We start from the raw sequence: 17,921 nt of genomic DNA on the forward strand, positions 1-17,921 counted from the left end.
TTTTTTTTTTTTTTTTTTTTTTTTTTTTTGGTGGGGGGAATGGGGGTACTGAGGATTGAACACAGGAGTGCTTTACCACTTAGCTACATCCCAGCCCTTTATTTTTGTATTTTGAGAAAGGGTCTCACTAAATTGCTAAGGCTGGACTTGAACATGAGATCCTTCTGTCTCATCCTCTCAAATCGCTGAGATTACAGGTGTGTAACACCACACCCAGCAGGAGAAAATAAAGTAATTTAAAAAAGGAAAAGAGTTTTTAGATCCTTCAAGGTTGGCAGAAGTTACCTATTTTTTCTTGGATTATTTTTTCAAATATTCAAGTAAAAATGCATTTCATTAAAAAAATATATTCTAACCTATAAAAGATGCTCAAACTTATTTCAAATCAAAGAGGAACATACAAGTACTAACATATTGAAAAGCATAAACACTGAAACATTATTTTTCACTCAGATTGATAAAGATTTTTAAATTTTGATACTACACAGTATTGGTCAGAGCGTGGGGAAGCAACACACACACATTACTACAATCCTGTGGGTGAGTAATTTAGCAATCAGTGATGTTCATCCCCTTACTTTGTAGAAATTGCCCTCTGTACTACACATGCACAGACATGTGTATAGGAGACTGTCCTCCTAGATCTGTTCATAATCACAGAAGACTGGAAGCAACCTAAATGCCCATCAGTAAAAAATAGGTTAAATACATTTGGTTTATCCATGCAATGAAGCACCATGTAGACATATGAAAGAATGTTTTAAATATAATAGTCCAGAACAATATCTGTTATTTTGTAAAGTGTTGAGAAAGCAAGGTCCAGAAGGGAGTGTATAGCATATTCTTACTTGTATTTAAGAATAAAGAGAAATACACAATAATGTTAATAGAATTATATATGCATGTTCTGGAGGGCTATGCAAGCATCTGTTAATAATGAGTACCTCAAGGGAGAGGATTCAGGAGTCTATAGACTCTTTTATATATTTTTTTTAACTAAGAGCTAGTTACATTTAAATATATGGTAAAGGAAAGGGGAGGTAGGGAAGGAATCATTTCTTCACCCTCAGAGTTCTAACAAAATAATACTGAAGCAGAAGCAAACTTTAGCTAAATAAAATGCTCACAGAGAATGGAGAGTTCTAGTTAACTGAGTTTGTTTAGTGGTTCAACATTAAATAAGAAAATCCATTTAGCTTTCAAACTCTGCCAAAAGTATTCATTTTAGAGGAATATTCATAAAATATCAGAATTTAGTCTTCTGCCTAGGTAAGTCTTATCTGGGAAGTACAATGAATCCTTCTTTGAGAATTTGGCAATGTCTTGTGTCTGTGGCTCTAAACACCACTCTTTATGACAGGAGATGAATCTAAGTGGATTCTGGGGTACATCTTTCAAGGGTTTTGTTGTTACTCAGCATACAAAAATGAAATGCCTCCCCAAAGGCATCAGACTAACATGGATTGCAGTTAGTTGAATTTCAGCTAATTGAAATCCAGTGAACCATAATCCCGTGGAAATAGCAAATGTAGGAACAGACAAATACCAGCCCCATTTTTTAACCTGGCACTAAGTTAGACTCAAGGTAAAGATCAAAGTAAATGTCAATGAATGTTTTCACAAATTACAGCTCTGAAGGGGTGATAAGAATATACAATGGTGGCTGTGGTGTGGCTCAGCGGTAAGGTGCTTGCCTCCACAAGTGAGGCACTGGGTTCGATCCTCAGCACCACATAAAAGTAAATGAACAAAATAAAGATAAGTTAAAAAATAAAGAATATACAAAAACATACACATGTGAAACAACTTGAAAATAAAATCAAAACAATAAATAATAGGTTATGTTAGGTAAATCAATTCTTTTAAAATATTCCATTATGACTTTCAAGTAGACCATAATCTTTTGGAAATGAGTCATTCAAGGGAACATAATTTCAGAGTAATATTTTAGGGTAATTTCTTTTCAGAAAATACATAATACTTTATATTCACTTAGTATTGATTACTTATCAGTCTTCTACAAAAAGCAATAGTTTAACAGGATTTCTGGAAAGGATCTACCTTACATTGAGGCATAAATCACAGACACAAATTCTCTTAAGGTGACTGACTGGAAGATATAGTAAATTTTTATAATGTAAAATGTGTCCAAGACTAAGAATGAAACATTGTAAAGATTGAAACAGCCCTTTAAGGAAGGTTAAAACCCTCAGGCTGTGAGCACAGTGCAAGAGATTTGCTCAGAGCATCTGAAAGAATAATTAAGTTTTAAGCCTCCTGATTTTTCTATAGAGTACTTGGCATAGGAACGAGCATACAGTGGTAGCCTCTGAATAAATGTTGACTGAAACTACTGCACATACTTAATAATAAATACTTTCACAATAGGCCACTTCAGAGATCATTCTTCCCCCCAGATTCCATTCCTAAGTTGCATGAATTAAAAAAAAAAAAACTGTTGGTAAAATTCCAAAAGAAAGGAGATCATGTTCTGCTGATGTGATTAACATCCACATATAATAGTAAACCCATTTACCCAGCTTTTTGTAATCAAGACCCAGGACAAAATCTAACATAGGTATCATCTAAAAACAAGTTAAGCTTGAACATCATTTTTTTTTAGGGGGGCGGGGACTGCTGGGAATTGAACCCAGGGCCTTAGTGCATGTGAGGAAAGCACTCTATCAAACTGAGCTATATCCCCACCCCGCTAACATCATTTTATTTCCACTATATTCTACAAGAACTTGTGTTTTAAAAAGATACAAAATTAAGGATTCCTACCCGAACAAGTTTTTCGGAATCCCCTCTCCATTTGCTGACAATGGTAGATGCAGAAATGTTAAAGAAGGTTGTTTTACATTCGGTGGCCACAGCTTTGGCCAGTAAGGTCTTTCCTGTACCTAGAGACACATGGGGATAAACATGAGCTGATGCTTAAACGCCAGTTTCCCTGCTGACAGGCGTAAGTCAGGCTCACACAGGGAAGAGGCAGTGGTCAATAGCTCTCAACTGCCCCAGTTCTCAAGAGGACACAGTGGCAACTCATCCTCTGCACACACACTTCCTACCAACCCAGAAATGGGAAACTGTGTTACCTGGAGGGCCGTAAAGCAGAAGTCCTTTCCAGGGTGAAAGAATTCCTGTAAATAGCTGTGGATACTGTGGGGGAAAAGAAACAGGGAACAATGAGGAGGTTTGGTATCAATGCATAAGCCCATGCCCACTTGAAACAGAGAGTTGGTACTGCTAGAGCAAAACACAGCCCCAACTCTACAATTCAGGGATTCCTTTTGTTTGTTTAAGACCTGCTTTTCTGTATATATTATTTATCCCAATTTTATTTCCACGCTGGATAAGAATGACTGAACCTGTTTGTGAATTCTAAAAGAGCAGTCTTTTTTAAAAGAAAAAAGAAAGGCCTATATTCCCCTCCAATATAATAGTTCTTTTTTAAAAAAAAAATTTAATTCTTGAATTATAATTATACATAATAGTGGGATTTTTTGTTACAAATTCATGCAGGAGGCATTTTTAAATCAATACTTATTTCTTACATGCACAATGTCATTTCTCCCATAGTTCTATGTATAGAGTATTTGGCAATCTTTTTATTTCCTTTTTGTAAATTTATTCTTTTTAGATATACATGACAGTAGAGTGTATTTTAACATATTATACATACACATGGAATATAACTTATTCTAATTAGGATCCCATTCTTGTGGTTGAACATGATGTGGAGTTACACTGGTTGCGTGTTCATATATGGTATTTGGCAATCTTTCAAATGTTGTAAAACAAGAACAAGAAGATAAACAATAGATCGGGGGTGGGGGACAGGCAGTGGTGCAATCCTGTAATCTTAGCAGCTCGGGAGGCTTAGGCAGGAGGATCACAAGTTCAAGACCAGCCTCAGGAATCTAGCAAGGCCCTAATCAACTTAGCGAGACTCTGCCTCAAAAACCAAAAAAAGGACTGGGGATGTGGCTCTGTGGTTAACTGCCCCTGGGTTCAAGCCCTGGTACATAAAACAAACAACAACAAAAACAAAACCCATAAAAGAACCGATAAATAAAGGTATGAGTGAGTGAAATACAAAGCTCTGACTGTATTAGAAGTGAGAAGCAGTCAGGTGTGGAGGCAGTCAGATGTGGAGGCAGTCTCCTAGAATCCCAACTATCCAGGAGGCTGAAGCAGGAGGATCACAAGTTTAAGTCCAACCTGAACAACTTGGTGTGACTTATCTCAAAATAATTAAAAACAAAACCAAAAAACTTTGGGGGTGTCACTCATTAGTGGAGTGCTTGCCTAGCATGTGTGAGGCCTTGGGTTTGATCCTTTGCAACAAATAAATAAATAGGGATCATTCAGTGACAAACACTTGAGGAGAAACTGACTGCAGAAGGGTATGCATGGACCTTAGTGAGCCTCTTCCTTTAGTTCAAATTCAAATAATCTGGGCAGTGGGTGGGATCTGCAGAGAACAAGGAGAAGGAAAAAGAATAGTAAAATTGTAGCTGGCTCTTAATTTCTTGCTAATCCTGATGTCAAATCTGAATATCATCCCATGCCAAGTTTAAAATGCTGTCACACATCCAGAGAATTTCAATGAGATGTTCTATCCTTTCTAAACGTTTTGTACTATGCTTCTACTTGGAGGAAAAGAGAGTAAATTTCTATTAACTTCAAACACCAAGGTATTTCTTACTCCCATATCTGAAGACAGGAAGAATGAAGGGAAAAGACAATCAATTTATTGATTTTTGTCTTCTTAGAATAAAAGCACCCAAAAAACAAAGGCTTCGTGGGCTCCCGGGTAAGAATACTTAGGTTATTCAATAAAATGATTCTGGCTGCAGGAGATTATAGGACATGGCCACAGACTCTTTGCAGCTCTTGCCATGAAGAGGTAGAATCTGTTTCTCCACCACTGGATCCTGGGCCTGGCCTTGTGACTTTGGCCAATGGGACAGTGGCAAATATAATAAGAAACTGAAAAAGTATAAGAATAGCAAATATAAGCAGTGTAAGAAGACATATGAAAAATGCTTAGGACATAGGCCTTGCCCTTTCTTACCTCTTTCTGGGAGCCTTCTGTTAACAGGGCTGGACTCCCCTGCTAAGGGAGAGAGGCCCCAACTGACCCACTTATCCCAACCTTTCCAGCTACTCTGGCTGATGCCCTGAACATGTGGTTGAGCTGGGTCAGCAACACCATATGGAAAAGAGAAGAGCTGGCCCAGCTGCCAGCCCAAACTGCCTACCTTCAGAATTATAAAACAATAAATGGTTATGGGGCTAAGGCACTAAGTTGTGCTTTATACACTCTTTGTGTCTGTTATGCAGCAAATACCATGTGATTCCCTGACCTCCTCCTCATCCTGTTTGGAGAGAATTGTTTTTCTATTCGTCTACCTATTTCGTGAGCCATGCAGAAATTTGTCAGGAATATGTAATGAGCACAGCTTTCTGGCTCTGCTGGCTCCTGTCCGGGAAGGTACTGTCTGCCCTTCACAATAGGCCCAAGCAATACTGGTAAGGGAGCACCTATAGAAACCAAGTGAGAGGTCCTCTCCTACCAGAGCTATTTCTGTTTTTCTTTTTCTTTTCTTTTCTTTTTTTTAGGAAATCAAATTACTTTTTTATTCGTTTGCAGTACTGGAGCTATTTCTACCATACTAAGTTTATTTTTAGAGAGGGAGGCTCATTGGAGCCAATGTGTAGTGGCTGACAAATCAAATATACAAGACAAAGTCCTAGATCTTCAGTGATCACATCAAGCAGACATCTTCCTGGAACCAATATGAGACATGATTTTAAAGTGTCCAGAATGGGCTAGGCCTGATGTCCTAGTGTTGACAAAGTGCTGTGACAGGCACAAAGTTAACTCGTGGACTGAAAATCATCCTGGCCTGTCCTTCCTGAAAGGTGTGTGACATACAGCTTGTCCAATGGATAATGAGCAGAAATACCCCCACCCCCACCCCTGCCATTCTTACCCTTATAGGATACACAACAGCTTCTTTCACTAGCTGCTTGGCTGCATCCAGTCCAATAATGTCATCCCACTTTATGTTTGGATTATGGAGATAAATGTCCTGCAATGCACATTTGATCATTTTGTTAAAACTAATTTTTTTTCCTCCATAGCTGTAATAAACATGGGAGCAGAGAACTTGACTTACAATAGAATATAAAGGGCTGGTGATCAAAACTTTTCATATTAGATATATGTATATGTATACATTGTAATTTGGGGTTAGCTCACCAAAGGGATATAATGAAAATATTCAACGATTTTCCCTGAAAAAGATATTGATGATATAATATGATTCTTTTAAAAAGGAAAAAAAAATATCTCCTAACAATGGACTCTATCTGTCTTCAGTCAATAACACACCATGCTGATTTATGACCATAATCAAAGAAGCTACAGAATCTGCCTTGAAATTACACTAGTTTTCACTGCAAAACATAGTTCCTTACCGGCGCCTGACTTCTCTCTTGCTCTTTGATCTGGCAAACACTTTGTTAATTTGTTGCATAAAAGAGATGATGCTCCTCTGAAACCAATTTCTCTTTTTTCCCTAGTGATAGCTCCCTACTTTCAGCAGGAGCAATTGCTTCTGCAAGATTCAAGGAAGCCGACAATGGAGCCAAAGCCGTTTCCCCTCTTACAGGAGAGCCCTGTAGCAACCATTGAGGGTAATCAATTAAGGTAGTTTTTACTGATAACTAATTTACAGTTTTCAAACTCCAATTTCACAAGATGCCTCACAACAGTCACTCAGGGGCCTTTCTGTGTAGGAGCTATTTCAGGCAAACAATGTCTAGAGTGTTACATTTAAAAAAAAAAAAAAAAGCCTCCTTTCCAAAAGTCGTTCTGAGTGACTACAGCATGAATCTGGAAACTGCCCTTTAATTTATTTAATTTCTAATAAGTAACATGAGCCTTTTTTTAAGTACATTTTTTAAATGTCAGTGACATGTCAGGGCCCTACCTTCTCCCCTTCATCGAGAATCCCCCAACACAGCAGTGCCACTTCTAAGAGGGAAACTATGTATAGAAGTGATTTGGCTCATGTATAATGTGCATAATCCATTTCTGGATGGGATGACAGAGAAAGGACTCAGTCTTCCAAAATCTTGGGAGGCCCACCCTGTCTTTCAAGTCTACATCTGCAGGAAGCCCACCAGTCACTCTCATTCTTATTTCTGCCCTTTCTGCAGGACATCTTTGCATATGCTGAGGCTTCATCTACCTTGGTATTCAAGGCATCCATTGAGAATAGTGTTTCTTGCCCTTTTCTAGAGTTGACACTGTGTTCCACAAAGTAGTGTTTAATTTCCCAACTCCAGTTTCTCCTCTATCATTCTGAAGTTATCAGTCAGATAACTGGTATCAACAGGCCTCATCAGGTGGTCATCTCTCCATGCCTGGAAGTATTCAAGCAGGGGCTGAATGGCCATGTCCATTGGTTCCATGGAGAGGATTCCACACGGAATCCTCACAGGTCACTTCCTATCTCTAGCTCTATCTTCAGTCAGGTTATTCTTTTGCAAAAATGGTAATGAGACTATTGAGTTTTTGTGAGTCTAAAAAATATTTTGCTCTACTCTCTTGTGCATACCAGTCACCACAATCTGGCCCAAACCCCCATCTCCCCTCATTGGTAAAAATTTTGTAGCTGACCTTCCCTCTCAATTGCTTTGCCATCCATCCACCTCACTGCCATTAGAACAAGTTATCTGCAGGCACATTTGATGACTCCATCCCCTGAGAACATCAGTCAAAAGATCCTCGTCTCTAGAGGCCAGTTCCTAGCCCTAGTACTGCTTGGGTGCCCCGCCTCAGGAACCCTGGATTTCCAATCCCATTTCCTTCTACCCTCTGCTTCTTACTTGGATTCCCAGAAACATTCATAAGTGGTACCATTTCACATAGTTGTGCCTTTACCCTGTCTTCCTCTCTTTTTCATTGAGCTTTTTCCCAGTGTCTTCTTTCCCCACAGTACCCGTTCTTCATGCTCAAAGTGCACTTGCCCACATGACCAGAAACTCTTACAGGCAAGAACTGTGTCTGACCTATCCACCTTTGTGTTTCCAGACCTAGAATATGCCTGATACATTTCAAGCCTCTCCCTGAACCAGCCTTGATTTCAGTCTTCAATTAAAAACATTGGAAACTGAAAAAGAACCTGTGACTAGGAATCCATTCTAATCCCAGGAAACTCATTCAAAATCACCCAGCTAGAAAGAAAAGGATCTTGAAATCAAATGCTGGTCAACTTACTCCAAAGCATATGTCATTAACCATGAAGCTTCACTGCCTTTATTTAGATTCTGAGGCATGAGCTTGAGAAGTCTCTAGTCTGGGTGGTAAAATCTTTCGTTATAATCTGTTTTTCATGGAAATTTCCAGTTATGAGATCATCGGACTCTCAATCTCCCTATGTGTTTGACTTTTGAAACAAAATGCAAATATGTTCTTTCCTTCTCTAAGAGGCTTCTTTCCTTGACTCTGGGCCCTGCTATAAAACCTTTCACCTGTCCCTTCTTTCTAAGTCGTTTTGTCTTTTGGTTTTCTTGGCCTCTACACTGAGATAGTGGGCTTTTTATATTGTAATTTTATGATTCTATAATTTATTTATCATGCATTATTGTGCCTCTAAACAATATGAGTGCCTTCGCAAGTGGGGGCACTTTATAAATAAATGATCATATTTATTGTTATTAATAAAAGAAGCAGCCCACAATGCTCTAGGAGCCCCAGTTTGCCTCGGTAAATTTGTGAATTGAACAGCGGAGCTTACCCGGCTCACCACGGCTGCCAATTCTCGCATCTCACTGTTCATGCCAATAAATGCACTCAGAGGTTTCAGCAATCGTTCCTGATGAGAGGAACAGAAAGGCTCACATTACAATAGTGCTTCATAATTTAGGAAGAAAAACAGGATCTTGGCGAAACAAATGGTGACAGGCTGCTTTGACCTCTAAACTTGATCACAAGCTTTCAGTGTACTCAAAGTGCTGAGGATACTTCCAGGGTTCACCTGGATTTTGGCAGTTTGAGAGCTGGATGGCACATCTTGGCCACTTACTGAGGGGTCTGGGTTACAGTCGAAGGTGTTCAAGGCAAGTTCACCAGTTGCTCCCCTGATGGCGTCTGTGAGCAGCCCTCGGAAGTCGATGATTGGGCCCTGAAAGGGAGCTATGGTTATTTCTACCATGAAGACATTCAAGATTATCCGTTGTGGCCCAGTCTCAGCAAAACAAACCACTTCTATATCTCCTGGTACCTGGGGCAAGCTTAATGGCAGGCCTTAGAAAAACCTGCACTAATATTAAAAACAATGACGACCTGAAGTTGGGGCACTATGAGGAAACGGTCAATAATTCTTCAGAATGAAGTTGATTTGAATAAAAATTCACCAGTGCTTTTCCATTCCTAGCACATGCCATCTGCTTTCCCTGTCTAGTCTCATTCTTTTAAAATGCGACAGGCACAGGAAGAACTCCCTGGTACAAGAGAAGAGCCATGTCCTGTCTGCATGCCTCTCTCAGTAGTACCTGGTACAAAACGGGTGTACAGGACACTCTAGGAGGATTGTTTCTAATTCTTGCAACCTCTCTGCCAGTGAGGAGTGACATCCTGGTTTTGCATTTGTGGAGGCAGGCAGAGGATTCAAGTGCTTCTCCCAGGGTGGTAGAGCTAAGTGACTCAAGGCCAGGATTCAAAGCCATATACCTTCCAAATCCACCCTGTCTCCCCTAGAGTCAGGAGGGCAAAGCAAAGATGCAAGTATTTCCAGTAGCCAACGTTCACTGTTTATCATGTGACAGGCCCTGTACTAAGGCTGTCCTTTCATTATGGTGGGCATGACAATTTTGTGGAAATTATAGGCAACTTGCCTAAAGTCGCACAGCAGGGAAATGTTGTTGCAGAGTGAACCCTGCAGGCTGACTCTGAAGCCCATGCCCTCAAGAACAGCACATCTGTGAAATTCAGTGTGCTGGGGAGATCCTGAAGCCAGGGTCCCTACCGTGGCAAGGACAGACCCATTGGGGCTCACCCCTGGATATACACCCTCATTCAGCCTATGTGCACTTAAAACACTGGGGAGAAAACCATTCACGTTTCACCCCAGGACATTTCTGCTGGAAAGAGAATTTATAGCCAGACAGTTTCCAAGGTTAAGTGCTGGGTTAAATCGTCCCTTCCTTGTGACCCAATCAGAAACGTCTGTTTATATCAATGTAAGCATTCACAAAAGAAACCAAAGCCACAAAAAACTTCCAGGCACAAAAGGGACTGAAAACATGACAAAAGCAGAGAGGGTGAAGAAGGAAACCTTGCTTTCTGGGGGACATTGACTCGAGTGGCATCATCTCCAGCAACTGCCCAGTTCATTGGGGCCCTTAAAGGAAGTCAGCTCAGGCCAAGGAGGAAGCACCCCTTGATTTCCAGGGAGATGCTCCCTGCCACCCCTTCTCTCCCTCTCTCTCTCTCTCTCTCTCTCTCTCTCTCTCTCACACACACACACACACACACACACACACACACACACACAGTAGTTTGCCAGAGAGCTGGCCAGAGCTAAGCCAGCAGTCTACAGTTTCAGATCTGACTAAAGATTGAGGAGACTCTTGAAGAACCCCTCTCCCTGGAGGGAACAATCAAGAGAATGTGGTGCTTTCCACCCCCAAAGGACATGGCAGAGCTGCCTTTTGACTGCATTCACCCAGCCTGGGTCTTCTCTCTTTGAGAAACTATCATTTACAAATCCAGAAATGGCATTCATAATGACAAGGACAGACGTATCTATCAAGGGCGGGATCCCAGCCCTGGATCAACTGAGGTTTCCTGGTCCACATGGAATTCCACGTAAACCTGGAGTCACATCTCCAAGGACAAGGGTGACTGCTATTCAACTATCTTGTCAGAGTCTAAAGGAATGAGCAGGAGGCCACAGCTCAGGCAGCACCGCCAGGCCAGTGTTTATCGCGCTACTCCATCCCTTCCAAACCCTAAGTGTATTACAAATAAAGAACAAATGAGCTCCTTGGAGATGGGGCAGTTGGCTCCAGACCATTCCTCCACAAAGTCAGGAACCCATTTTCTATTCCCATGCATACTCTTACCAGTGTACCTCACAGCCAACATTTGATCATGAGGTTTTAACTTCCCTGTTAAGACAAAAATACTGCATTGTGTTCATTAAAAGAACCCCCCCTTCAGTGTCCTGAGTTCCACTTACTCTTCGTGGGTGGGCACTTTCTTCTCCACTGTCTTTGTGGATTCTTGATATGTTTAAGCCAAAGTCAGGGGTCTCCATGTGAGTGTTATTGATGCCCTGAGGACAGAGGGACATGGTGAGCAGGCAGCTGTGGGAGCTGCTTGGAGTTGCCAGTGCCCCTGACAAAACCACATGCCAGGTATCCTGTCAATGGGCAGCCAGACCTGTGTGTTATTTAGCCACATTTGTGACCCAGTAAGAGGAAGTACCTCTCTACCTGTGTCCTGAGGTAAGACTTGAGATCCCACAGGTCATGAGCTCTGAGCAGCTTTTCCAATGGAGGAAATAGCTGTGCCTCAACCCGTCCCCACTTGCTGACTGGTCCTTTCTCCTGTGCCAGGATGTCTGTGGCAGGTCTGGCCCAAGTCTGGAGACACAGCAAGATCAGCCAGCCTCCTGTGTGACTGGCCTGCCCCAAGTCACCTCTCCTCCTCCTGAGTCAGACCCAGGAGGCCACAGCCATAGACCCTTCTTGAGGGTGAGGGATTCCTTTTCACCAACTGGGTCTTATGATGATTCCTTTCTATTCAAGGAATCTTCTAGCCAAGAATCTTGGACATTAATTCTCTCCCATTCCTTTTCTGGGTTTCTGTTGCTCTTCTTTCTTTTAAAGCTTGGAAAGTTTTGTCCTAGTTAAGAAGGTTCTAGATATGGATCTCCTGAGTCAGAAGGCTTTGATTTCCCACCTGCCATGTTCTTTCCTTTTACTGTCTTTTCCTCCTCTAGAAATTTCAGTATGGAGGTCTGGGATAAGCCCAACAGGAGATCCTGAGATCCAGTCACACTGGAGACTATTCCTGGTCTCCACTTAAGAACCCAAGAATATGATTGGGGACACTGAAGTCCTGTCATCTGCAGTTACCTCAGCTGGGAGGTTGGAGCTCTGCAACTTCCAGGCCCTACTCTCAAGCCCCTCTTTCCTGCACTCAATCTAGGGGAAATATGGGGGGTGAGGGGAGACAGGAAGGAGTCCTCCTGCTCAAATTAAGAAACACTGGAGAATCTGCAGATTTGTCTATGGTTTTCATCCAGCATAGTAAAAGTCTACAACTTTCAGAGAATTCCACAATTCAATTAAATCATATAGCAAATTTAAAAATATAGGGCCTCAAAATTTTATAAAAATGATCTTTTTTTATTGGGGTTGTTTCTCAGCTAAGTGTAAGACTACCAACATCCAGCAAAGCCATCTCACCTGTTTTGGTTGCTCCTTGTTGAGAGATTTGTTGTCCCCCATCTTCCCTGCCATGGTTTTGGATCGTGGCCTCTGTTGATTGATCTTGGGAAGATTTTGACAACTGTCATTCATCATCCTAAGGAAGGGAACAAAAACCTTGGAGGAGATTATTCTAACCACTTAACCTGAGGTAAATAAACAATTGTTTAGTAATCTAGGAGCACATAGAGAAACTACAGATCCTATTTAGATAGGTTTAAAAAATGGGGCTGGGTGGCACACAGCTGTAATCCTAGCAACTCAGTAGACTGAGGCAGGAGGATCACAAGCTCCAGGCCAGCCTCAGCAAATTAGAGAGAGCCTATCTCAAAATAAAAATAGAAAAAGATCAGGGATGTTTCTCAATTATAAAGTGGCCTTGGGTGTAACCCCCAGGATCAAAAAGATAAGTAAAAATAAAAATAGAAAATAGAATTCCTTGGGTGCTCTGTGTGCCAGGCACTCAGTATGAGACAGAAATTTGCTCCATTCTTATAAATAGCAAAGACAGGAACTGGGCCTGGGTCTTTTACTCTCTGAGGCCCACACTCCACATGCTACATGGCCTAGAAAGACAGAATCACTCCATGCAATTATTTGCAGTAAAACCAGAAAAACTAACAAACATTGGTCCATGTTCTGGACAGTTGTAACTTGGGGGTATTCCATGGCTGAGCCCACTATGGTCACATGACCATAGTTTGGTATTGCTGGTAGTTGGCCATGGAGAGGCACTAGAGATTCTTCTAGAAAGATCCCACATACTCCCAGAGTTGAGCTGATCAAGACGAAGTATTATTCACTCTACCTTCTGGTCTTCCCTCCACTTCTTGGTGGTAAATTATTTTCTCCTGTGGCAAAACAAATATTGGGAGAAAAGGAAAGAATTTAATCTTAGGAGACAAAGTAGTCTGGGGTATGTTTCTCCTTTTACATTGTTCTAAAAGTTTGTTTTACAGTCTTTTGGACAAGATACTCCATCTGATCTAGTGAGAAGTGAAATTGCCAAGGAGGAGAAAAAAAGGAAATGTGGTGGACAGCGCATGCCATAAAGGCAACTCCAATTCAGGTTGGCTTGACAGCTGCCATTTCATTGAGTTTTCATGAACCTGACATCATGATGTGATGAAAAAAAAAAAAAAAAAACTTACATCTATTTGCTGGGGTGCAGAGGAACCTCACGAAAATTATGTGAGTCTGGTAAGAAACACATAAGTTATACTCTCCTAGTTTACCTTAAAATCAAAACACGGTGTGCAAGATCACAGGAGAATGTGGGGACCAGGATGACAGCCAGCCATCTAGAAATCAGATCATGTGTCTTACAGTCCTAGCAGCCCTGTGCTTAGGAGGCAAGGCTAACTCAAGGTCCATACCTAACAAATGGCCAAGAAATCCAAGCTCTGAACCCTGCATTGGAAGGAAGCTCAGACAAAATACCTCTCAGACCTCTTCCAGCTCTGAGATTCAGGCTTGGCTATTTTTAAATGACGTTCCTCTTGGTTTCCTGGTCCCTACATGAAATGTTAAAGTCTGTGGCTTAACAAGTGCCTTGTAAACAGGACAATGATCTCCCTTGGTTTATAATTACTTCCCCCCACTTATAGACTTCTAAGTCAATGTTACTACAAAACCTAGAGCCCTGGTTTTAGATCTCCCCTCCAGCCAACCTCCTTGAATGCTAACCTATATCAGGTCTTTGCATTATATTGATCATTATCTGGATTGATGGCTTTCAAAAGCATTTCATTGTCTATACATGAGCTATTAGCTTCACCAATACTCATTTTCATGTTATTTTCAAGATAGATAATAGGTCTTCCTAACAAGAAAAAGTCTTTGTCATTCATCCTCTTCCAAAAGCCCACTCTGTCTCTGCAGAAATTAATGCTGGTCTTATAAAGAGCACCTGCGGTACTCTTGGGTTTTGCTTTCATTGTCCTAAAACATACATTCCTCAAACAAATGCCGACATGACTAAAGGGACGTCAATATCCAGATGGTCGTGTACAGGTTGTCTGCTCTGGATCAAGAGGCTGCATGATCTTTCTGGTCTCCTTTACAGTGCAGGGTGCAGAGTGCCATCTATCTGACAACGATGCAATAAAAAACTTATATCTAGAAAATAGTCATGTACCTGTATCTGATGCCTTTTTAACAATTTTGGGGTATTTCTGGAATTTTACAAAATAATAACTCTCATATTCCATCAAAATAGTTTCAAGATCAATGTTGTCACAAACTTCAAAGCGTCGTAACCCCAGTTTGGTTTCTTGCTCCAAAGCATTGGCTGCATCAATATATCTGGTAGTTTTATAGAAGAAAAAATAATTAACTTTGGGTACAAAAAACAAAGGAAAATAGGCATTACAAGTCCAAAGAGACTCAATACAGAGAGTAAGCCTTAAATAGATCAGCAGATGAAAACTAGAATATATGAGTTTTTTCTAGAGAGTAAGGACCTTAGTTTATTAAGTTTATCCAAATATGTCTTTCAAAACAGTTGCCTCTGGAAGCTTCATACTTACACGAACGATGTCATCGTTGCTCAAAAAATTTTAATTTGCTTTAAAGTCAAATAAGTGAGTCAACTAAATGTCTTATAAATTACTTTTATTCATCTTCAGCCAAAAATGGGTTTGCCTAAATTTCCTACCTGTTTATTTACCAGTATTCATTTTTGGTAATATTTGGAAATTGTTAAAATCCAAATTCAACCCCAAAAGGAAGATTTGTCTCCATTAGGACAATTCAAAGCAATGTGTCATGAGCCCTGAAGGAAATCCCAAGCATATGTCAATAAGCATCACTGAAGAAATTTAGTGTGAGAAGATGTCATCTGCTTGGACGAGTTATTTCCAATAATTTGAGTTAGTCAAACATTACACGAAAAGTGCTTCCACGTGTAAGTAGCTTCATCACCACTGTTCTGAACTGTCATTTTTGACTTGTTTTGTGGTAAGACTGTCCAACGTAAGTGGATACCATGAGAAGCAAGGACTCAAAAACCTCTGAAAGTAGAATGTCTCTCCAGGTCTCAATTCTTAGTTATTAATTTCTTTTTTAAACTAATGATTTTCTCTTAAAAAGTTTTCACATGTGCAAATACACATAAATTACTATACATTTTCAAGGTTTTATCCAAGGACCTCAGGTTAAGAATTCCTGCTACAGGGAGGGGCTGGGGTTGTGGCTCAGTGGTAGAGCGCTCACCTTGCACATGCAGGGCCCTGGGTTCCATCCTCAGCACCACATAAAAATAAATAAATAAAATAAAAGTATGGGGTCCAAATAAAGCTAAAAAACAATTAAAAAAAACTAGAATCCCTGCTGCAGGTTAGAGTTCTTTCTCTTTGATTCAAACCTGGGAAGGCAAACTTTTTTTTTTTTTTATTATGTCCTCTTCTCTCCACAAGATTCAGGTCAATTAGAAAATTTATTCTTTAAAGAGGTTGCCATGATTATTGCCAATGACTTTTAAATGTATTTATCTCTCTCAAGCTATTTTTTTTTTGTACTAGGAATTGAACCCAGAGGTGTTTTACCACTGAGCCACATCCCTGGCTCTTTTAATTTTTTATTTTGAGACAGCATCTCAATGAGTTGCTGTGGGTCTCATTAAATTGTTGAAGCTGGCCTTCTGTCTCAACCTTCCAAGTTGCTAGAATTATAGGTGTGCACCACTGTGCCTGGCTCTCAAGCTAATTTTAAAGAATTCACAAACCACAGTCAGTCCGTTGACTGGGGAGTTAGTCAGCCTATATACTATGCTGTGTCCTAATTCCCATTTTACAGGGATTGAAAACAAAATATGTTTTTAAAATAAATAATTTTTGTTTAGTATAAAGTAATACATGTCCATTTAGGAAACAACTAGAAAATACAGATAAGTCAAAAGATGCTCAGAGATGATTCAACATCTTTCTGTTTTTTGAAATGACTAAGTTCATGTATGCACCTGTAAAGCAATAAATAAACAAAGAAGGAAGCTAAGGACATGCACTTTAGGTTGCTTGTAGTCCTTACTAAATCACATTGCATTCTGAACTATTTCCAGGATTGTGGAATTTTGACTTAAAATTTTCTAGAAAAGATGACTGCAGGCCCCATGCTTCCTAGGCTAATGATCAGAGGAACAAATTTGCTTCTGCGGGTTTCTGATATATTCTTTGAGCTGGAATGAGTTCTGTCATGGCGCCACTTGGGTTCTTAGTCAACAGAGTGACAGGACAGAATATCGGAAAGAGCAGTGGGCACGAGTGGACCGTAGCAAGTAAGACTGAACCAGATGCAGGAGGAAGGCTGTCACATCATTCAGGCCCCAGAGGCTGGATGTGTGGGACTGAAGACCAGCATCCATGACCTCCAGAGTCTGCCTTCACTAATTCCCACTTGCAGATTCAAATGCTGGCCTTTAAGGGTTCCACTTGTGCCATGTCCCTTCTTCCTCTGCACCTCTGCCCGTCACACTTTTCTATGTATATTCTACATATCTATCAAATCCTGATCACATCACCTCTGCAAGACTTTTCCGGGTTGGTCATTCCAATCCACAATAATCTGTTCTCTTTGCTGAATTCCCAGAACTTCATTTAGGAGATATATATATATTTTTCTTTACATTGACATGTCCTTTAAAATACCAATTGTTCACTTTTCATCTTGATAACCCACTCTTTCACCCATTTCCCTGCAGGTCTCAGGAAAATGATCAGCTCAAGTAGAATTTTCATTGATTTGATATTCAAAGCGCCATCTAGTGGCAAATTGGGGAAATGCATATGTTTTAAGCGGTATACAGTAAATTCTGGCCATAATAAAAATTGAAAAAGGGTTAGTTGTACTGACTTACTAGTCTTTTTGTTTCTACAGCTCTTATTTCCGAGACAATTTCTTGAATGCAACATACGTTGCAATAAAAATCAAGGATTTTCTGTGTAAATATATTTGTCTTGCTTTCTATTCTACCCATCTACATTCTAGTAAGTTCCTCAGTGGTTACTCAGATAACGTTTATTGAACAACTGTTAATATTATGCTCATAGTTCTAAGACCTAGCATGATGAGTCTAAGTTTCATATGAGTCAATTAATCTGCAAAGATAGCATTCTCAAAGAGTTCCATAGAAAACTAGTCTCTAAAATAGTCTCAGGAAAAAAAAAAAAGTGTTCCTTGGCCAAGTTGGTTTGCAGAACCCTAAATACCTAATATGTTAGCACAGATATTCCCACTGCACATAGCAAATTAGATGGTTTGAGAAGACCCGAAATAAGGGGGCTTGTTTACCTCAGTTTAACCTAAGTTCACCTGAGTACAATATTAATTTAAGTAATACTTATTAACAAAATTATTGTTTCCAATGTTCTACACACTTCTGGGTTCTTTAGATAGAACTGATAGTCCAT

At 40.2% G+C, this 17,921-nt stretch overlaps 1 protein-coding gene across 2 annotated transcripts in view; it reads right to left on the minus strand.

The window, feature by feature from the left end:
• Katnal2 (katanin catalytic subunit A1 like 2) overlaps nucleotides 1–17,921 on the minus strand; it is a 79,151-nt gene that overhangs the window by 34,821 nt on the left and 26,409 nt on the right. For both annotated transcript variants that reach the window (XM_048806265.1, XM_015482236.2), the window contains exons 3-11: nucleotides 14,654–14,820; nucleotides 13,325–13,367; nucleotides 12,496–12,613; nucleotides 11,262–11,357; nucleotides 9,105–9,203; nucleotides 8,817–8,894; nucleotides 6,003–6,101; nucleotides 3,099–3,162; nucleotides 2,785–2,903 (exon numbers count right to left, since the gene is read on the minus strand). In XM_048806265.1, coding sequence (XP_048662222.1) covers nucleotides 2,785–2,903; nucleotides 3,099–3,162; nucleotides 6,003–6,101; nucleotides 8,817–8,894; nucleotides 9,105–9,203; nucleotides 11,262–11,357; nucleotides 12,496–12,613; nucleotides 13,325–13,367; nucleotides 14,654–14,820 — 883 coding nt within the window. The remainder of the gene's footprint in view (nucleotides 1–2,784; nucleotides 2,904–3,098; nucleotides 3,163–6,002; nucleotides 6,102–8,816; nucleotides 8,895–9,104; nucleotides 9,204–11,261; nucleotides 11,358–12,495; nucleotides 12,614–13,324; nucleotides 13,368–14,653; nucleotides 14,821–17,921) is intronic.

The sequence above is a fragment of the Marmota marmota genome, unplaced genomic scaffold (assembly GCF_001458135.2).
Source record: "Marmota marmota marmota unplaced genomic scaffold, marMar, whole genome shotgun sequence".
Taxonomy (NCBI): Eukaryota; Metazoa; Chordata; class Mammalia; order Rodentia; family Sciuridae; genus Marmota; species Marmota marmota.